The sequence below is a fragment of the Penicillium malachiteum genome (genome assembly GCF_028827825.1).
Source record: "Penicillium malachiteum strain IBT 17515 chromosome Unknown utg000002l:1.0-8849297.0:1.0-8852440.0, whole genome shotgun sequence".
Lineage (NCBI taxonomy): Eukaryota > Fungi > Ascomycota > Eurotiomycetes > Eurotiales > Aspergillaceae > Penicillium > Penicillium malachiteum.
The window spans coordinates 4,869,613-4,890,978 of record NW_026643095.1 but is presented as its reverse complement, the minus strand read 5'-3'; the positions used below and the strand labels follow the sequence as shown (position 1 = coordinate 4,890,978).

The 21,366-nt window shown below is 49.9% G+C and overlaps 5 protein-coding genes across 5 annotated transcripts; all 5 read left to right on the top strand.

The window, feature by feature from the left end:
* Positions 1-240: 240 nt before the first annotated feature.
* N7483_004815 (uncharacterized protein) lies at positions 241-4,527 on the top strand (the record flags this gene model as incomplete). Its single annotated transcript, XM_057088252.1, has 1 exon — positions 241-4,527. One exon carries the CDS (start codon positions 241-243, stop codon positions 4,525-4,527), a length of 4,287 nt encoding a protein of 1,428 aa, XP_056948081.1.
* Positions 4,528-4,795: 268 nt separating this feature from the next.
* N7483_004814 (uncharacterized protein) lies at positions 4,796-10,804 on the top strand (the record flags this gene model as incomplete). Its single annotated transcript, XM_057088251.1, has 1 exon — positions 4,796-10,804. One exon carries the CDS (start codon positions 4,796-4,798, stop codon positions 10,802-10,804), a length of 6,009 nt encoding a protein of 2,002 aa, XP_056948080.1.
* Positions 10,805-10,974: 170 nt separating this feature from the next.
* On the top strand, positions 10,975-12,438 carry N7483_004813 (uncharacterized protein; the record flags this gene model as incomplete). The annotated part of the gene is made up of 1 exon (XM_057088250.1): positions 10,975-12,438. One exon carries the CDS (start codon positions 10,975-10,977, stop codon positions 12,436-12,438), a length of 1,464 nt encoding a protein of 487 aa, XP_056948079.1.
* A 1,465-nt stretch (positions 12,439-13,903) lies between these two features.
* Positions 13,904-16,910, top strand: N7483_004812 (magnesium transporter CorA family protein; the record flags this gene model as incomplete). The annotated part of the gene is made up of 4 exons (XM_057088249.1): positions 13,904-14,355; positions 14,491-16,488; positions 16,582-16,784; positions 16,840-16,910. The coding sequence occupies 4 exons, from the start codon at positions 13,904-13,906 to the stop codon at positions 16,908-16,910; spliced, it is 2,724 nt and encodes a 907-aa protein (XP_056948078.1).
* Positions 16,911-18,467: 1,557 nt separating this feature from the next.
* On the top strand, positions 18,468-21,165 carry N7483_004811 (putative phospholipid metabolism enzyme regulator; the record flags this gene model as incomplete). Its single annotated transcript, XM_057088248.1, has 2 exons — positions 18,468-20,842; positions 20,871-21,165. The coding sequence occupies 2 exons, from the start codon at positions 18,468-18,470 to the stop codon at positions 21,163-21,165; spliced, it is 2,670 nt and encodes an 889-aa protein (XP_056948077.1).
* Between the last annotated feature and the right edge of the window lie 201 nt (positions 21,166-21,366).

Sequence of the window (21,366 nt, the reverse complement as noted above, 5' to 3'; positions counted from 1 at the left end):
GATTATGTCGTTTCACGTCTCATTTGTACAGTTTTATGTGCCATAGCTATTACCCTTTCTTTCTGGTTTGTTTCAGTGTCTGACTGATATGACCAAATTGCACACAACCCCAAAACAAAAACAAGAAAAAAAGAAGTTACATTTACTAAGCGTTTTTGGGTATTACTCCATGTGCAGGACGGGAAACGATCGGAATATAATGACGATGGCGACGACTCTTTTTTAGAAGAAAGCCTCGAAATGCCAGTCGCGGCTGAGCGAATTGAAGGAGGTGCTTCGGGGCTTGAAGAGATGGCAGCGGGCGCAGCTTTAACAGCAGCTGGCTTAGCCTTGGGTGAGGAAGTCTTCCATGAACGGCCTCGAAGTCGCTCTATTTCTCCCCGTACTACAGAGAAGGCCTTTGATGCTGTCCCGAAGTCCCAAAGTAGACCCTCTTCCCCTGAAGCATCTCGAGAACAATCACGACGGATGTCTGTGAATCGTTCGACCGAGTCCCCAACTGCAGTACCTTTACACTTCCGTCGACCTCCAGCATCCCCCAGTCTGCACCGCGCCGTACCGAGTGAGGTACCAAGTATGCCTAGCTCGCCGACTCAATCCCGCAATCGTCGTCCAAAATCCATTGAGTACTCTGGTGAAATGCGACCCATGTACCTTGTCGAACAGTATGGTGCATCTAAGAAAGAGCCAGAGGAGCAGCTACCATCCCTCCCATCCAGCAAGAACTCTTCGCGCGCTCCATCTCTTGAGAACCTCCGATCACTTCATGACGAAGATGCCGTCAGGAGCTGGGAAATCATCGATCCTCCGCCCTTTGAACTTCCTCAAAGACCATCCGGCCTAACCATTTCTACTGAGCATGTCACCGACCCTGAAGCAGTGCAAGATCTACTTGACTCTCAACAAGCGACCCCAACAGCAGAGAACTTTAGCCTTCCAACTGAGTCTGCCAAGAAGGAGAAGCAGAAGCCTGAGTTCTATACTTTACAGGATCTTTTGGAGAACCCTGAGAAGTATCCCAATGTTTCTTCGCCTACAAAGGAAGCTCGTTCTATTGAAGGGTCCGTCATTGCTGTGAAGGATTTGCCTGAGGATACTGGTGCTACCGAAGAGCATTTTCGTGAACTTGATGTTCAGGCTGAGCCAGTTCTTGAGCAAGCCGAAAACAGCTTCCCTGAGTCTACCTCTACTGGACTTGGATTTGCTGGTATCGTCGAAGCTGCTGCAATTGCCGCTGTGAAGGACCATGAGCAACTTGACGAATCTCCCATAAATGAGTTCACTGAGCCTACTTCAGAGGCTGATCAACCAATTATCCCCGATGTTTCTGAAGAACAGACCCTCGAACAAGTTGTGGAGACTCAATCTACCTCCGATACAAAATTTGCCGACTTTTCTGATATTGTCCAAGCCGCCGTTGAAGCATCGCATGAAACCCCCACTGCCGATGAAGAGCTAGGCGAACCTGGTACTGCAATTGAAGAGCAACCTCCTCAACAACTCGAGTCCAGCAAAGAATTGGTTCCTGAGTCCTCAGAACCCGTCGAATCTTCTCAGCCACAAGAGGTAGAGGATTCCGTCACTGAGGACGTCAAGGATTCCAGCGCTCAGAAGAAAAAGAAGAAGAAGAAGTCAAAGAAGAAGCAAGCGGAGGAGAGCGTTAATCTCACCGCTTCTGAGCCTGTGACTTCAACTGAGGAACAGGTTATCCCTGCTGAGATCGTTGAAGGCGAGATTCCGTCTATTGAGTCTGAGACTTTACCAGCCATTGAGAAGGAAATTATTGCCGACTCTGTTCCCGAGCCGGAGTCTGAGCCTATTGCAGAGTCTGTACCAGAGCCTGTGGATGGACCCGTCGCTCCTGTTGAGCTTGTTGAAGCTGCCGTTGTTGATGAGTTCAATCAGCCTGCTACAGAGCCTGTCCCTGAGTTAGTTGTCGAGTCTACCCCTGAGGTTGCTCCTGAGTTTACTCCTGAGGTTGCTCCTGAGATTGCTCCTGAGATTGCTCCTGAAGCTGCTCCTGAAGCTGCTCCTGAGGTGTTCGTTGAGTCTGAGCCACAGCCTGAGCCTGAAGCTACTGTTCCTGAGGTGGTTGAAGATGAACAGCCTCAAGATGCTTCTGGTTTGTCCAAGAAGGAGGCACGCAAGAACAAGAAGAAGAATAAGAAGAATAAGAGCATGTCTTCTGTGGTGCAAGATGAAGACGTGTCCGCCGATGTCACAGAAAAATCAGTGGAAGAACCAGTTGTTCCTTCCGAGGAACCGCAGTCTATCCAAGAAGAATCTTCAGCGCTTGCGGGGCCCTTGTCGGAGATTGTTCCGCTGGAGGAGCCTGCTCTCTTGGAAGAATCGAAAGAAGAAGAAATTCTTCAGGAAGCAGCTATTTTTGATACTCCCACCTCACCTGAGGAAACTTCCGAATTCCAAGAAGCCCGCGAGATTCAGGACCATGTTGAGCCCTTATCTACTGAACAGCCTGAGCTTTCCGAATCTACTCCAACCGCTGACATTGAAGAATTCAAGCCAGCGGAGGAGGCCACAGAACAAGGAGAGGATATTGAGCTTCCCGTCTCTACTTCAGAAACCATCAACATTGTTGAGCCAGAGGATGCTTTTGTCGAAGCTGTTGAGGAGCAGCCCGAGGTATCTCAAGAAAAGGAAATCGAGACTGAGCCCCCAGTCCAAGATGCCACCCCCGTTGAGCCTCAAGAGTCTCAGCCAGAGGAGTCCACAGAAGAGCCGTCAAAGAAGAACAAGAAAAAGAAGAAGAACCGCAAGTCTGTTGCTTTTGACGAAACCGATGCTCCATCCGACTCAAAGCCCTCTGCTGAGCCCGAGCCTGAATCTGAGCAAGCCACCAAAGACCTCGAGCCCGAGCAGCCAGCTCATATCGAGCCAGTTGACCAAGAGTCTTCAATCCCTGAAGATGTTCAGCCCTCTGAGCCTGAGATAATCGAGGAAGTCACGGAGCAGACTTTTGAAGAGGCTCCCGAGGTTCCAGCCCCTCAAGAACCAGAGACTGCGGTGGCTGAGACCACTGAGTCAGAGCCTATTGTTCAGCCTGAAGAGCCATTTGAGCCAACTGAGCTTGTACAAGATGAGCCTACTGCCGATCCAGAGCCTGAGCCCGAAGTTCCCTTGACTGCGGCACAGAAGAAGGCGGCTAAGAAGGCTGCCAAGAAGAAGGCAAAGCAGCAGAGTGTTTCTTCTGTTCCTGATGAGGAGACCCTTGCTGAAACTCCCTCTGCCGATACTCCAGCTGAGGTCTTCATTGACGCTCCAGTTGATGCTCCTGTTGATGCTCCTGCTGATGTTTCAGTTGATGCTCCAGTTGATGCTCCAGTTGATGTTCCAGTTGATACTCCTGTTAATGCTCCAGTTGATGTTTCAGTTGATGCTCCAGTTGATGCTCCAGTTGATGCTCCAGTTGATGCTCCAGTTGATGCTCCAGTTGATGCTCCAGTTGATGCTCCAGTTGATGCTCCAGTTGATGTTTCAGTTGATGCTCCAGTTGATGCTCCAGTTGATGCTCCAGTTGATGCTCCAGTTGATGCTCCTGTTGATGTTCCTGTTAATACTCCAGTTGATGTTTCTGATGATGCTCCAGTTGATGTTTCAGTTGATGCTCCAGTTGATGCTCCAGTTGATGTTCCAGTTGATGCTCCAGTTGATGTTTCAGTTGATGCTCCAGTTGATGCTCCAGTTGATGCTCCAGTTGATGCTCCTGTTGATGTTCCTGTTAATACTCCTGTTGATGTTTCTGATGATGCTCCAATTGATGTTTCAGTTGATGCTCCAGTTGATGCTCCAGTTGATGTTCCAGTTGATGCTCCTGTTAATACTCCAGTTGATGTTTCAGTTGATGCTCCAGTTGATGCTCCAGTTGATGCTCCAGTTGATGCTCCAGTTGATTCTCCAGTTGATGCTCCAGTTGATGTTCCAGTTGATGCTCCTGTTGATATTCCTGTTGATGCTTCTGATGATGCTCCTGATAATGCTCCTGTTGAAGCGCCTAATGAGTCTGAGCCTATCAATGTTGAGACTCAGCCCGAGGAGCCAAAAGCTCAGCCCGATTCAAATCAGCTGGTTGAAGCTACTCCTGTTGAATTTTCTGAGCCCGTTGAGTCCGTAACTAAGCCTGAATTGACAGAAAATGTTGAACATGAGGTCATTCCAGCTGAAACCGTTGAGGAAACAGGTATCTCTGAGGCCACTCCCGCAGAGGCTGAGCAGACCAAGGAGATTGAGGCCAAGCCCGTGGTGCCTCAAGAGTCTGAGGCCGCTCAAGATTTTGCTTCAGAGCCTCTCACGCAGTCTGCCGAGGCAGAGCCCGCCCAAGTCCCATCTGAAGAGCCTCAAGAAAATCCCGACATTGAGCAAATCTCCGATGAACCCCCCGGCTGGGCTGTCAAAGTCTCAGAGAAAGAAGTGGAAGGAGAAGCAGAAGAAGTTACGAGAGCAAAGTGTCAGCTCTGTTACGGAGGAGGTCAATTCTACCGAAACTGTGCCTGTGCCCGAGGTCTCTGAGGAAAACAAGGACAATGAGGCCCCTTCGGCTGACCAGCTAGTCTCAGAACAACCCTCCGAGGCTGCCGTTGACGTTGATACTACTACTGAATCCACCGAAAAAATCGAGCCTGCATCTGAGATTGAGGTTGTTGAATCAGTCCAGAATGTCGAGAGTTCCACTCCTGCCGAATCTCAACCCACTGAAGAGCCTTCCGCGCCCGAGGCCGAGGTTGTATCGGGTGATCCTGGCGAGGATTCTCAGCTCAAGATTGATTCTGAGACTCCTATGGAGGACACAGTACCCTCGACTACTGATTCTACTCGTGAAATTGTCCCTGAAGATGTTGCCGCCCCTGCTGAGGTGCCTCAAGAGGAGGAAAATAAGAATGAGTCTACTGAGATTCAGCAAACCGATGAGACTGCTCAGCTGCCACCAATTGAGGCTGGCCCTAGCGACGAAGTTGAGCCTGCGTCCCCTGCTGTGGAATCTGAGCAAACCATGTCTGCTGCAGAGAGGAGAAAGGAGAAGAAGAAAAACAAGCGCAAGTCCAAGCATTTGGAAGCACAGGCTGCGACTGAGGTCGAACCCTCTCCTGAACAGATCAATACCGAGCAACCAGAAGAGCAACCCGTAGAAGCTGAGTCTTCTGAGACTGCGGAGATGCCCTCTTCCGCCATGGATGAGGTTCAGCCTACTGATGAACCTGCACCTGTTGAAACTGCAGCTGCGGAGACTGAAGCTACTGTGGAAAGCCAGGTATTCCAAGAAACTGCCCCTGTTGAGAAGGAATTACCTCTGGATTTGCCCACGGATGATGCTGCTGTTCCATCTGAGCCCATCTCTGAGCCGGTTGCTGAAGTCTCACCAGTCGAAGCTTCTGAGAACGTTATTTCCGAAACTCCTGTGGCGGATCTCACTACTGAAGTTGAAACTACGGTGCAAGAATCTACAGATGTAGTAGCTGAAAAGTCTTTGGATGAAACAACTGCATCTCAAGAGCCGGCTACTGAAATTCCTGCTGAAGAACAGACTCCAACAACTCAGGACATTCCTGAGCCTTCTGAAGATACCGAGGCCACTACTGCAGACTCAAAAAAGAAGAACAAGAAAAAGAAGAAGAAGAAGAGCTTATCTGCGGCTACTGACACAGAATCAAAGTCTGAGTCGCAGCCTCAGTCTCCAGTGGTAGAAGAAGCCCCCGTTCAGCCCGTTCCTGTTCCTTCAGAAGAAAATGCCCCTGTTCCCACTTTGACAGAGGAGTCTGAGGAACCCAAAGAAGCGACCCCGGAACAGATCCAGGAGGAAGCCGCCACCCTTGATCAAGCAACCACTGATGCTGGAGAGACCGATCTGGAGCCCGTCAGCAAGAAGTCAAAGAAGAAAAAGAACAAGCGCAAGTCTGTTGCTTTTGAGGACAACCCTGAGGTCGTTCCCGCCAATGAGCAGCCAGAAAAAGAAGCAGCTGCCCCTCTTGAAGCTTCTGGACCCATTGAGCCTTCTTCTACTGAAGACTTGAGTGAAGCTCCTGTTGAGACTGAGAAAGCTGCTGAAGTGTCTACAGACAAGGACGTAGTCGAGGCAGAGACACAGGAATCAGCTGCATCTGAAATCATTCCGGATGAGGTCCTGAAGGATGTTGAGCTCACAGAGTCTGTGGAGGTTGGCGAGCAAGCCTCTGAAAAAGAAGTTGAGCAGCCTGCGTCTGTGGCTGTGATTGAAGAGACTGCAGAGGAACCTGAGTCCATCCCATCTGATCAACAAACAGAAGCTACAGCGGAGCCCGCAACTCCAACCACTGGAGTCGACGAGGAGGATCCTGAAGATGCCAATCTGTCTGCCAAAGAGCGAAAGAAGCGCAAGAAGCAGAAGGAAAAGGAGCGGAAGAAGAAAGCAAAGTCTTTGGAATTGAACGCGGATGAGGCTTCCACGGCCACTAAACCGCCTCAAGAATCCGAGCCTACTACTCCAGCAACCGAAACTGATCAAAATGCTCAACTTGATGAAAGCACTCCCAATCCAGAACAAATTGATGCCGAGCAACAGCCCGATCAAAGCCCTGATGCCGCCAATATTGAGCTTTCGGAGCCTGTTCAACCCGTGGAGCCCGATACATCAACTCGCGGTCCTGAAAATGTTGAACAGGAGATTGCAGCACCAAAAGAGATGGATGACCAGCAGATTACCACCGAAGCGACCACCGAATCTTCAGCCGAGGCTGTCCTTTCCACAGGAGAAGGACAGTCTGAACCCACCACCGAGGCCGAGCCTGAAGCTGAGATGACCGCCGAAGAACGTCGCAAAGCGAAGCGCGCAGAAAAGAAAAAGAAGCGAAAGTCCAAAAATCTCAGTGTCGACGAGCCTGAATCGACCCCCGACGCCTCAACCGAGCCCGATCAAGCCGAGTCCGCTGCTCCCGAACCAACCACTTTGGAGTCAATTACACCCGTGATGGCCCCCTCGCCTGCGGAAGATGACGGTAAAGAACATCAGTCCCACGACATTTACACACCCGACTTGCCGGCACAGACATTGACTTCGACTGATGATATCGTATCTTCGCAGGTAGAGCAGCCACAGTTAGAGAGTCATTCTTCAGATTGTCCTCCCCAGTCCGTGCTTGAGCGTTCAAATGATGTTGGCGATGCGAGTGGTCCCGTTGAGGAGGAAGTCGTTCATGTTGCTTCTGCAACAGAGGAGATGCCAGTTTTTGAGGAGAAGGGTGTTGAAGAAGAGAAGGGTGTTGAAGAGGAGAAGGAGATTGCTGTTGATGAAGTTGAGGAGAGAGGCGTCAAGGAGCCCAAAACTATGGAACATGTACTGATGGAGAAGGAGGACGAAAAAGAAGAGAATGCCAAAGCTGGTGAGCTGCAGAAGTCGTCGGTTGTTCCTAAAGAAGAAGATGCGGAGAAAAAACCATCCCCCGAGGTTCCTGTTGAGACGCCGATTGAAACTACAGAAGAGATATCATCGCACGTTGACAATGAGACAATCTCAGTTGAGGAAGCTGACGAGTCCCTGCAAGAGAAAGAAAATTTCTTGGAACAAGAGGAGATGAAGATGGAGGAGACGTTGAAAGAAGAGCCTTTGGCGGAGCCTGAGCTTGAAGCCCACGCAGATGATATCGAGCCAAAAACTTTACCTGATATCTCTGAAGAGCCTGCGGTCCAGATTCCAGAGGACCTGGAGCCACCCACAGTTGAAGAGACCTCAGTCGACCCGGAGCCAGCTAGCCAAGAACCTGAGGCTCGTGCACTGGAAGACTTTGAGAAACCAAAAGAAATTGAAGCGCCCGAGGAACCATCAACTCCCCTCGAGACTGAATCAACATTTCCTTTGGAAAGAAACCTGAGCAAGAAAGAGAGACGACGTCTTAAACAACTCGAAGCAGAGGCCCAGGCTGAAAAGCAATTGAACCAAACAGCTGAGCCCTCTCATGGTCCTGAGGTTTCCGAGGACCATGCACCTCTCCAAGATCAACTAGAGGTGGCTGAGCCCGTTGTCGAGAGTGATTTGCTCAATCAGCCTGTGGAAGCTGCAGAGGAGGTGCAGGAGCAAACAGAGCCAACTGTTATCGAAGAGCAGCCTCCCGTCGTGAATGAAGAGAGCCCTCTTGAATCCTCTGCTGGGGTTTTGCTGGACACATCAAATGAAGTGCATTCCACTTCAGAGGTCATTGAAGAGCAAGCAGCTCCCGATCCTGTTGCAGAAGACTCATTTGATGAGTTCAAGGGGTTGAGCAAGAAACAGCAGAAGAAGAAGAGGGCCGAGAAGGCTGCTGCTGCCGCTGCCGCTGCTGCTATTGAAGAGGAAGAATCTATTGAGTTGAAGGCTATTGATGAGCCCTCAAACATTGAGCAAGCTTCAGAACCCATCAATGTTTTGCCTCCAGCCGACGATGCACCATTGACTATAACCGACTCTGAAGTGCAGCCTGAGTCTGCTGAGAACGATCTTGGACAAGATTCTGTGCCAAAATCTACCGAAGTCGACCACACTCAAAAGCCAATTGAAAGCGACGAGCAGCCTATGGAAGCTCCCGATACCTCTGAAAACATCGAGCAGCTTGGTGATGAGACTGAAGTTGCAGAGTCTAGCACCTCTGAGCTTTCCAAGAAGGCTAAGAAAAAGGCTAAGAAGAAGGCAAAACAGGAGTCTATTGACCTGACTACTGTGTCAGCCGATGACACTGTACTTGAAACAGTTGTTCAGACTCCTACTGAGCAAGCCGGACCCACCATTGATGTTGAAGCTCCCGGTACAGATGAGTCAAAAAATGATTTGCCTGAGCCGGAGCCTGAGACTGAACTTGAGACTCAGGAACCACTTGTTGAGAGTACTCGTGAGCTTGTTACTGAAGTTCTAGAGCCTGTCTCTCAGCCCGACAATGAAACTCCTGCGGAGATCCCGAAACCCCCTCAATGGGAGACTGAGCCGGCTCCAGATTCCGCTAAAGGGATTCAAGATGAGCTGTTTGAGCAACCAGAGTCTACAGCTGACCCTGAACAGGCGCAGCTACCGGAGAAAGAAGAGGTTTTCATGTCTGAGCCTACTACAGAGCCTACATCAAGCCCTATTGAGCCTGTGATCGAGGAAGCAGAGCCCTCTCTTTCGCGCAAGAACTCCAAAGCATCGAAAAAAGCAGCTAAAAGGGCCAAAAAATCCCTAGCCTTGGAGTCCAAAGCGCCAGTTAATGTGGAGGAGCAACGAGAGTCCATCATATTAATTGACAATGAGTTTCCTGTTGAAGAAGATGCGGAGCTCAATGATCGTGAGGCAAACAAAGACAATGACGAGTGGCCTGCGATCGACTGGCGCCACAGGCAAGCTGATAATCCCGAGCCTTCTAATGAGCAAATTCCTGAGACTGAACCCGATATGCCTGTCCCAGAAGATATTGAAGAGTTCGACGAAAATGGAATTCTATCAGCATTGCCTGAGCCCGCCACTGATGAGCCTCTGAGCAAGAGTGCTAAGAAGAAGGCCAAAAAGAACAAGAGGAAGTCGGAGCAAGCAACTTTGGCAGAGTCGGAGGATTTTGCTGCTCAGGAGCCCTCCCACAAGAAGATCGAGCTTGAATCTGCATTCCAGCCCGAGCCGCCTGCGGAGGTCCCAGTCGATAAAGAGATTGAGACTGAACCCCCTGCAAGAACTGTGACTCCCGGAGGCTCCAGCATTGCCAATATTTTCCCTGGAGTTCCACGAGGAGGATTTCGTTTGAAGCGCACGACACCGTCAGTAAAAGATAGTGCTCATGAAGAGACGACAGCGGACTTGGAAGCGAATCGCGAGATTGCGATCCCCGTCTCGGAAGCACCCCCTAATGCGACCATTACAACTAAAGAAATCAATGAATCTATCCCAGAGCCATTCTTGGAAGCTACCAAAGAGGTTGAAACCTCTATACTACAAGATGCTCCATCAGCGGAGGTCCCTTCTACGGAAGAATCTACGCAGGAGCCAGAGCTTCCAGAGAACAAGGAGCGTTCCTTGGAGGAATTGCCCTCCGCGCCCATGTTCTCTGCTCTGGATGAAGTACTACCTTTGCTCTCCAGCTCATCTCAAATTATCCAACCTGAAGAGCCATCCTCATTGCGACAGCTTCTGCCATCCCAAATCGAAGCTGCCGCCCAACCTCCCTGTGAACTGCGTCGCAGTCCCTCGATCATCCATGGACGACACCAACACACTCCTCGAACCTGGAACTTAGAAGAATCGTCAATTCCAGCTGTCCAATCTCCCTCGCCACCACGGTCACTCTTCGGTGGCCCATTTGGTGAGCACGATTCGGTTTCGCGACCCCGAACTCCACTTGAATCTATTGCGGAGCAAGAACCTGTGGATGGCCGCAAAGCAACCACGGATCCGTTCGGCACGCCCCGTCTCGAAATCAAGCCCGAACATGTTCTTCCACCGACTAGATCTCCTGCGCGACCTGTTACCCCGGTGCGAAAATTTACTGATACCGCGCGCGACCGGGAAGATTGGCCTACAGCAGAAAATGAAGCTCGTCGCAGCCGAGAGGATCTTCCAAGGAGTCGAGGCTCTGGAGATTCGCCAATTTTAAAATCACCCGATCAGGGAATGCCTGTATTGAGGCCAAGTGGTAGTAAGGGCAAACTGCGTCGCACGAATCGGAGTACGAGTAGCGATCTGCGGGCGGCTAGTCGAGCGCTAAACTCCCAGCCTCCTTCCAATCTCGATCTCGATCAACTTCCTTCCTCCTCCACTTATGACCCCGTCACAGACAAGGGCAAGCGTCCCCTCCGCAATATGTCGGATGTCTATGTAAGTTGATATATTATTATTTATCTCTTGCTTTTTTTGTTAGTTCTTTGCTTTTTCTCTTTTGTTTGAGTGGATCCCAATGTTTGTTTACTAATGTTATTCTTCAGGAGGGTTGGGGTGAGACGCCCAGTTCCCCGCGGTCGCCCAGCCGACCGCCTAGTGTCCGTCGTCGCCAAAGCATGCAACACTTACAAGATCTCGAAAGTCGCCTCGATCAATTGATTTCTGAAAACCGCCTCCTTGTCACCGCTCGCGATGAAGCCGAAGATAGATTGCGCAATGTCAGCGTCGCTCGTCGCAAGAGTGACCAGGCCCTCAACACTCGTGGTGCGGACTTGCGCGACAAAGAAGCCGAGGTGGAACAACTTAAGAACTCGGTGGACTGGCTCCAACGAGAAATGACCCGCCTAACCCAAGAAAATGAAGGTCTGACAGCATCCAACGCCGCGCTCACTGCCGCTCACGCAGCTGAGGTGAGCAATGTGCGCGAAACGTCAACCCGCGAACTGGATGTTTTGCGATCGCAACACAATGACTTGTCGACTCAAATGGACGATCGGGTGCGACAACAAATCGAATCTGCGCTGGCGCAAAAGGATACTGAGCTGCGCCGTCTTCGTGAAGAACTCGAGGAAGCTCGCGACAAAGTCAAGGAATTACAACAACAGATCGCGGCCTCTGTCAATGACAATGCGCTCGTCTTCCGCGATGAGGATTACTTCGATGCCGCCTGCCAGAAACTTTGTGGTCACGTTCAACAATGGGTGCTGCGCTTCTCTAAGCACTCTGACCACCGTCGCTGTCGTGCCTTGAGCGAATTGCACGATGAGAAAATCGCCGATCGCTTCGATAATGCCCTTCTCGATGGTTCTGATGCCGATGCCTTCCTGGGCGATCGAGTCCGTCGACGCGATGTGTTCATGTCTGTGGTGATGACCATGGTCTGGGAGTATATCTTTACCCGATACTTGTTTGGTATGGATCGGGAACAGCGCCAGAAGCTCAAGTCTCTCGAGAAACAATTGGGCGAAGTCGGTCCCCGGCGCGCTGTGCATCGCTGGCGAGCCACCACTCTGACTTTGTTGTCTAGGAGACCAGCCTTCTCCTCGCAACGTGAAAGTGATACTGAAGCCGTGGCATTAGAGATCTTCGGCACCTTATCGCGTATACTTCCACCTCCATCCCAGGTGGAAGCACAGCTGCTCGAATCTCTGCGTAAGGTTCTCCGTGTTGCTGTTAACCTTTCCCTTGAGATGCGTACTCAACTAGCTGAGTTCATCATGCTGCCACCACTCCAGCCTGAGTACGATACCAATGGGGATCTCGCTCGTCAGGTTTATTTCAATGCTTCCCTGATGAATGAGCGCAGTGGCGAAACAACCTCTAACGATGAGTTGGAATCGCAACAGGCTATTGTACGCATTGTACTCTTCCCTCTTGTTGTCAAGAAGGGTAACGATGTGGGCGAGGGCGATGATGAGGTAGTCGTTTGTCCTGCTCAGGTTCTCGTTGCCCGTCCTGGCAAAGACAAGAAGCTCTCACGAATGATAAGTGGTGATCGGATGTCCCTGGATGCGAACAAATCCGTCCACAGTATAGCACCCTCCACGTTTACAATGGATATGGGTAGTAACCAGTTCTGAGGCGTCACACTCTGATCTGTTTTCTCTCAAATCCTTTGCAATATCATGAGTATATCTTCTTGTTTCTCTTCCTTTCTTTTTGCCTCTCTTCTTTTTCTTCTTTTTCTTCTCATTTCTTCTCATTTCTTCTCATTTCTTCTCATTTCTTCTTTGGTCTTCTTCAACGGTGCAACATGGCGATTTTGGGGTGTCTATGGTCCTGATAATCTCAGGCTAAAGGTGCTTGGAGTGATATGAATAATTGGGAATCAGTTCCTATGTTTTGTTTAGTTTCCTTTTTTTTATTTTCTTGTTTTCTTGTTTTTTATCTTTGATCTTTTTCTTCATTAAGAAGATAACGGCCGCTGAACATGTATCTACTATCTTTGATGCCTGATGAGTGATGATGAACTTGTACTTCTGGCATGCTGTTGTAATAGAGTTATTTTACATATGATTATCATCATGATCTAAATGATTTTTGTTTCATTTCACTTCCGAGTCTCGTATACTCTAATTTCAATGTTTTTATGATCCACAGTAAAAAGTGATATCTCTAGCCCCTGCATAAGCTGCACAGCGTAGGCAGCAGTATAAATCAGAGTCCGCTGGCATGCATATACATGAGTCCTTCGGATGCAACAATAGATATTTACTTATTTTATCATGAATTAAGAACTAGGTAATAGTCCATCCATCTGCCTAAGACTAGGAATGTGCACATCATGATGTTTAAGTAACTATGTATGTATGCACCTATGAGTGATCAGTCTCGTCAACTGGTAGATCTCACACATAACCATTCACCTGGGCAGGACCTAAACAGTATCCAAGGTAATTTCATGCATTAAAAATGCATTCAAATAATACCAGTAAATTATCGGATTTGAATTCTTCTTGTAGTCCGAGAATGTTTTGGATCAGTATCCATTCCAAGGTTGGGTTATATGAAAACTCTTAGTACTTCGAAAGTTATGACGTGACCTCGGATATCAGTCTCTTTGGTTCCCAACCTCCAGGGCTTCCCAAGGTTGTATTCTTCCCACTACCAGTTGTCCTAGATTATCACAAATCCCCATGTGTGTTCAGGCATGATTGGATCATTTCTATACTTTATTTCTCTATCAGCTAAATCCCTTGTTTTGCTTGGTCGAGGCGTGTCCCTGATGTTCCACCTTGGTTCGCCCACGTCATCTCTGCCAGCTCCACCTCAGCATTCATCCCGAGTCTGCCCAGTCTCGAGCAAGGATCTTCACCTTGATCATGTTTACACCTTATAGGCTACATTGAGAGTCATTTTGAGTGTAGCTGAAGTCGGTCTTCTACATTCAATATCAATATTCAATATATAGCTATTACAGTTCGCATCGATTACGGCGGCCGCGTCCAATCGGCGGTTTGCACAAACCCCCTTCCCGGGGCTGTGGACGGTCAAAGCTCACTATTGCTGTACGACTATTGGACTTATTCAATATAAGCCGCGGTCATGGACCCTTCTTCTACACCGACCCCGAGATTAGGAGCATCTCGACCGTTGCATTCCTCCTCGTCCTCACCTGGTCCAGCCCGACGCGAATATCCACTTTCCAGTGATAGCAGATCCGGGAATGGTCCAATGGGCGGTGCGGGCCAAGATCAGGTTTCGGCCACGTCCACCGGGGCCCGCCTGCAGACCCCCGCGCCTGATGAAGCTGTCGGAAAATCCAAGACCAATAGACGCAAGAACCGCCGTCGCAGACCTCGTAACCGCAAACAATCGTTCCTCCCTCCTACTGCTGAAACCTCGCATGAAACTGCAGGTCCTTCAACTGTAGCTGATGGGGCTAGAGAGTCAATGGATGTTGATCGACCGACCTCGAAGGATGGCCCGTCATTCTTCAAACTAGGTCGTAACTTGAGCAATACCAGCTTGGAAAGCGATGCTTTGCTCGATCATCGGTAGGAGCCTTCCTTTTTGCTTATTTTACCGTCTATTCTTTTTCTTGCTTTTTATTTGGTTCCCCGTAACTCGAGGGATTTGTTTCGTGAATCAACTTGAACTTGGCTAATCCCTCTTGATTTCCCCCACCATAGAGACCAACCCATGATGCGGCCCCGTCGTGACAGCCGTCAAACTTCTTTATTCCGCCCTAGCTCTTTGATCTCCACGAATTTCCGTTCTGGCGATCCGCGAGCTCGAAATACCCCTGGAGGATGGTCTCAACAATATCAAGACGATGACAGCGATGAATTGGACGCCAATGATCGGACACCATTAGTACGTCGACCTACATCGGGGACGACATCTGCTCGAACTCGCTACGGCACAGAAACTCGCACCAGTCCGCTTTCTTCTCGACCTCGTCGAGCATCTGCACAGACACCATCATCGCAATGTTCTCCCAACCATAGCACATCATATTTCCCAGAACCTGAGCGCGATTTTGATGTGAACAATCCACCCTCGATACCCGGCTCGCCGAAGCTGGGCCCGGACCTGAAATACGACGATGCGATGGTGACTGGAGTGGATTTCGACTTCGCCTCACAGGCTCTGGATAATCGTCGAGATTCATTCAACTGGTTGAATGATACTGTGATTAATATTGAAGGCGCACCGCACCAACACTCGGCACCTTCATCCATTCGTTCAGCGCACTCTCCTGAGCGTGGGTTTGGCCCACGACGCCATACTGTTGCTAATCCTTTAGAAGATGTCTGCTTGCCGGGAGATACCTCGGAGTTGGGTGACGATGGGTCCCATCTCCCACGGGACGAAACCGGCGAACGACGACGACGCAGACACCGGCGGTGGCCAGATCTATCAGCGCTGGAAGAATGGAGTCGAGAGGAAAAGGAAGATCGCAGTGGAGATCTTCGTGTTAAGAAGATTAGTGAGCCAATGCTCATCGAAGGCCGACTGCGGCCGCAGTATAAATTGTGGCGCCGAGAAGAGGATGAGGCTCCATATCGGTTTACCTACTTCAACGAAGAGTTTCCAAGCACCATCCATGCACAAAGTATTTCTGAGCTGGTGCAACCAGGAGGCAGCTTTCGGGAGCTTTTCATACCCGATCCTCCCGAGCTGGAGGATTCATCGTCTGATGAAGAAGAGGAGGGCAATCATTCTGTGCAGGAGAATACCGCAGCTGGTCATATGGCTGCAGGTACTAGTCCCAGAGGAAATTTCGATATCCATCCTTCTAATGGGAACGCATCGCTAGGGTCTTTTGGTTCAGCCAGGGATGACCAAAATGCCTCTCCTGCCGCTACGAATGGTATTGGAGGACCTCAACGGTTATCAGTCATTAGTGAAGGAAAACCAGAATCCCACCGAGAGATTTCGCCATCGATCTCAAATCTTGGCATTAAGCCTAAGCGATATGGGCCTCGACCAACTTTTTGGCTTGATGTGCTCTCCCCAACCGACGCGGAAATGCGTGTCATTGCGAAAGCATTTGGCATCCACGCCTTGACCGCCGAGGATATTATGATGCAAGAAGCACGAGAGAAGGTCGAGCTTTTCCGCAGCTACTACTTTGTGAACTACCGTACCTTTGAGCAGGACAGGAATAGTGAAGACTACCTTGAACCTGTCAACATGTATGTTGTTGTCTTCCGTGAGGGTGTCATATCATTCCACTTTTCTCAAACACCACACCCAGCCAATGTACGACGGCGCATTCGCCAGCTTATGGACTACTTGATTCTCAGTTCTGATTGGATCTCATATGCTCTTATTGACGATATCACCGATGTGTTTGGCCCACTTATCCAAGCCATTGAGGATGAAGTCGATGAGATTGATGAGATGATCATGCAGATGCATTCCTCCAGTAAAGAGGCCTCCTCAAGCGACAACTTACTTCCCTCTTTTGCGCCTGGTGACATGCTACGACGAGTGGGACAGTGTCGCAAGAAGGTCATGGGATTATACAGATTACTCAGCAACAAGGCCGATGTTGTCAAGGGTTTTGCTAAGCGCTGTAATGAACAGTGGGAGGTGGCACCAAAATCTGAAATTGGATTATATCTGGGTGATATTCAGGATCATATTATGACCATGACGGGCAACTTGACTCACTATGAAACGTAAGTCCCTGTCCTGTTCTTGCCTTAAACCTTGGAAACTTCGCCTGCTTTGTCTATTGAATCATTCTAACTCACCTCCCTCTTTGTCTACAGGATACTTTCTCGGGCACATTCGAATTATCTGGCACAGATCAATATCTTGATGAATGAACGTCAGGAACAAACCGCTGATGTCTTGGGTAAGCTGACTGTCTTGGGTACTATCGTCCTACCCATGAACATCATTTGTGGTATGTGGGGTATGAATGTCAAAGTACCTGGTCAAGACATCGACAGTCTCAACTGGTTTTGGTCAAGTAAGTTTCCCGCTCTGTTCTTTGTTTTTTTGTTCGTCGCTCTAACCTCAATTAGTCACGGCTGGCTTGTTCGTCTTTGCTTTTGTTTCTTTTGTGATCGCTAAGCGAGTGTACAAGATTGTGTAGATTGGGCACTTCTTTGCCCCGCTCCCCCTTTGGTTCTTTAGATACCCTTGGTTCTTTTTTCTTAGGATTTTTTTTGACTGTTTCTTTGTTTTCTAACACAACTTTGTACATTGGAATATTTGGCTTGATAGATTGTTTGGCTTAGAGCATGCAATGGCGTTGATTGGCAATACACGGGTCAACCAGGTTTCAAGGTTCTTTCTTTTGTTTCCCAGTCTTTATTTTTTGTTATTTCTACTGGAAATCAGTCTGGAACTGTATATACTATTAGACCTATCTACTACCTAGTACTATGTAATCAAAAGTACATACAGTTTGTCATATTCTTTGAAAGTTGGATAGAGTGTTCACGATGAAGTCATCGTGATCTGTATTATCATTACCCCTGTAATTAAGGCCAAAATCAGGCTTGATCACCTAATAATCCCGGAAAATGCACCCAAGTTGGCCAACTCACTTGGTAATTTAACCCGGTTTAATTACCTTACCGCGTCATCATTGTGTTTCATCTTTTTTCCCCCAGATTTTACAATTTCGTGACTTCCCTTTTTGTCTAATATTTGACCTTAACACCTTCCCCTCTTCTTTTCCTTTTCTTTGTTGCTTCCTTTCCTCCCTTATCATCTCCGCTTCCATTACTTACAGTCCGCTTCCATTCAAAGTGGGTTCTGGAATTGAAATATCCCCTTCTAGACCCATCCGCGTGGTCCCCTGCAGTGCAAGTGCCCCTTCGAACCTGACGTGGGCTACGGTCATTGGTCTCATTTGGGCCCCGGCCCTGACCTCCCTCCACTTCGTCACCACTTCCTACCCGAGGTCTTGGTCACCGACATCTCTTCGCTCTCTCTGCATGCGCATTTGGCTGATGAACGCCACATCTCCTCTCATCCCAACTCAACAAGGAAGACAGGAGCAACGTTGAGCCGGATCGGCGGCCCCGTCAGCCCCCAATAAACCCGCCAACCAACGGCCGTCATCAATCGGAACCACCTTGTTCTAGACGTTCTTGTTTGTTTCTGGCTTTCTAGCCCCGGGAAACAAAGCATGCCGTTTCTTGATCTTCCGATCGCCTACCTTCGACCTTCCTAATCCAAGAGCGCTTCTGTACTTGTCCCCATCTCTCCTGTGTATCCACTATCCCCGGCACACTGGCAGGAAATCCAAATTCCCGGTCCTTTTTCTTTCGAGTTCGGCCGTTTATTCTCCTTACCCCGGTCTTCTTTCTTCGATTAAACGGCATGTGGACATCGGCTATTTACTTCGCGGCACCGTCACTCGTGTAACAGAAAAGGGAAAAAAAAATCCACCCGTATCTTTTGCACTACGTTCTCCCTTGTACGGAGTACACCACAGCAGCAATCTCTCATTCGCTCCTCTCAGATTGCTAACAACTCACTCCCCCTTCACCGTTCGTTGCTTTTCCCTCTGGCCGGGTGCAGCACCTTGCTTTTTCATTACCCTTTTTGGGTCTTTCATTTCTGCCCAACTTCCCCGGCTCCCTCTCGGGTCTCCTGACTTGTCTGCATCGCGTCAGCCCACTCTGACTCGATAGAGATCATGCCTGCGGAATCCGAGAGGCCGCCTTACTTCAACGGTGACTCTGGTCGAACCAGAGGAACCAAAGATGTGGAGGCAGCTTCGGATGCCGCGCCTCGGTCGGCCAAGGAACAAGACATGATGGTTGAGCTGCCACGTTCCACCGTCAAATCATCACAGGCTCAGGCCATGTCCCAGGTGCCGCCTAAGTTCGTCCCCCATATACCTGTTTCCACCTCGAACTCTACCACCAACTCCGCCGTATCCTCCCGAGAGTCCTCCCCGGTCCGAACTTCTTCACGCACCCTCAATTCCTCATCAGCCAGCCGAGTGCATTCTCAATCCCGCCGGAGCAGCCAAGACCGAAGTAGTCCGATCCGATCGTCCTCCTCCAACGGTCATTCACCAGGTATACCCATAAACTCTTCAGGTCAACGTGCACCAGCACACCTGAATTACCCACCCATCTTGTCACCCCCGCCGGCTCCCGATCCCCCAGCCAATGTACTCGGTCCAGAGAAAGCCAATATGCCAGCATGGGCGGGAACTTATCGTCGTATGGACCAAGCGTCGACTCCTCCCAATACCTCTCACAAGAGAACTCCCTTGCCGCCGCCTGAGGAGCATGGGTTAGTCGACCGGAGCACTCCCCGAGCGGTTGCGACAAGGGGTGGTAGTGGAGCAGGGCTTTCCCTGGAAACCGTTCAGGAAATGGCTAGCAACCCTTCCACTCCGTCCAGCGATACGACTACCAAGCCTGTCACTCCGGATGACTCTCGGTTGCACACAATCGATGAAGACCCGACCCCTAGGGCTTCAAGGCATGTTTTCGACAGTGAGAGTGACAGCGGTTGTACACGGAGCTCTGAGGCTCTTACTGAAGATTGTCGCTCTCAAGCTGCTGAGGGAGCTAAAACTCCGAAGACGCTCATGCCTCAGCGATCGTCTACCTCATTGAGTGCCGGTGCCCGTGGGAAACCTGCTGATGGCTCAGTACGCAACATGATTGTGGAAACAGAGACTGTCAGCTCAATCCCACAGGTTTCTTTGGGGGTTGGCGCCGGTGAGCGTGGGAACGTCGGCCGTGCTGAACAAGGCACCCTCAAAAACAAGAAATCTTCTGATACAGTTCGGGCGCCTGTTCCCCGTAATAACCCTCAGAAGAGAAAGCGGAGAAATAATGCCCTTCCTGCAGGCCCAACCAGCAAGGCAGATGTCTTCGAAGCCAAGGTTGCAAGTGCAGTGGATGAGGCTGATGTCTCAGACTCCGATGAGACATTTGTCTATGAGTCCAACCCCATAGATTATCCTCCGCGCCGATACCATTCCCGAACACCCAGCGCGACTTCGATGGCAAGCCAGGTGGATCAGCTGGCCGGTCGTGCACGCGGAGCTATGCGCGATGGGAACCACAGCGTGATTGTGAAACGCAGTATGAAATTCACAAATAATACCTACCTTGATGGTGAAGCAGTTGAATCGGACAGTCGTAGCGCTTCCAGGGCTGATGGGAGCGGAACAATCACTCCAGGGCGTGGGTATCATCACCATCTTGGACCACGCACTCGTCCTCCGTCTATCATGGACAGCGATGGTCTCTTCCCTCAGGCTCAAGGTCAGAAGTCACCCCGGCATTTTATCAGTGGACACCGACACTCGCGGAATTCAAACACTCGCTCAGCGCCGCATTACAGGACTATCACTGGGTCTAAAAAGGCGAGCGATATGTACGGCTACGATTTTGATGCAGAAGGAGCTGACGATGAACGAACGCCTTTGGTTCCACGACCACCGCGCAGTAGCCGTGGAGACCGCAGCATTCGCCGGCCTGGAGGTACCTCGCGACAGATTGAATATATTACCCAGCGGCAGAATGGATACTTCTCACGATATGGATCGTGTACTATCATAATTCTGCTGCTACTCATCATTGCCGGTGGGGCCGTGTCATTTTTCATTGCGGCCAGCAAAGCACTTTTGGATGTGCAAGTTGTTGCCATACAAAACGTCCTAGCCTCGGAGCAGGAAATCATGCTGGATCTCAATGTGTCTGCAGTCAACCCCAATATCTTCCCTGTGACCATTGACGACACAGATCTCAACATCTTTGCCAAAAGTCGATATGTTGGTACCGACAAGTTTTGGCGGGAGCACCCATCTGACGAGCTTGATCACTTTCCTCGAGTGACCGAGAGTCGCCGTCGTTGGCAATTCTCTCAGATCGTCCGTTGCCTTGGGAATATGAATTGCGTGGAGGCAGCGAAGTCACATACCAAAGATGGGGTCGACAAAGGTACTGACCCTATCACTGATCCGGAAGGCGATTCTCAGACCATGTTACTCGGCCGAGTTTTTCGCTTTGACTCGCCTCTTTCGTTTGCATCATCGCCGTGGGGGTATGAACCGTCTACCTCCAAGGGCCAGATCCGTCTCCTCTCGACCAGGCAACAAGACAGAGGAGGGCGGTACTGAGCGCTGGGAGCGAGTGCTTCAGCATCCATTTGAGCTGATAGTTCGGGGTGTGATCAAATATCAAGTGCCGCTTAGCTCCCGTTACCTCTCTGCACCTATCAGCTCGAGCGTTCGATACATTCCCGATGACGAGGATAGCAATGATCCAGACACCACGCCTCCAGGCAATGACACTGCGCGGATATCCGATACAACAATCCCCTTCCCTTCAACTTCCCGCCTTGCGGATCTTGATCCCCAACTTTAATGGGCATCAATCGCAGGCATCGAAACGACAGTCTACGGCATGAAATTTTGGAAAGCCCTTTTTAGCGATAGAACTTTGTGCATTACAACTTACGACAGCCTGTTTTTTTCTCTTTTTGGCTTCTCTTCTATATTACCCCTTATCTTGTCTCTGTAATGAAAATCCCCCAAGAAGCAAGATAATGCTTTTATCTGATGGTGC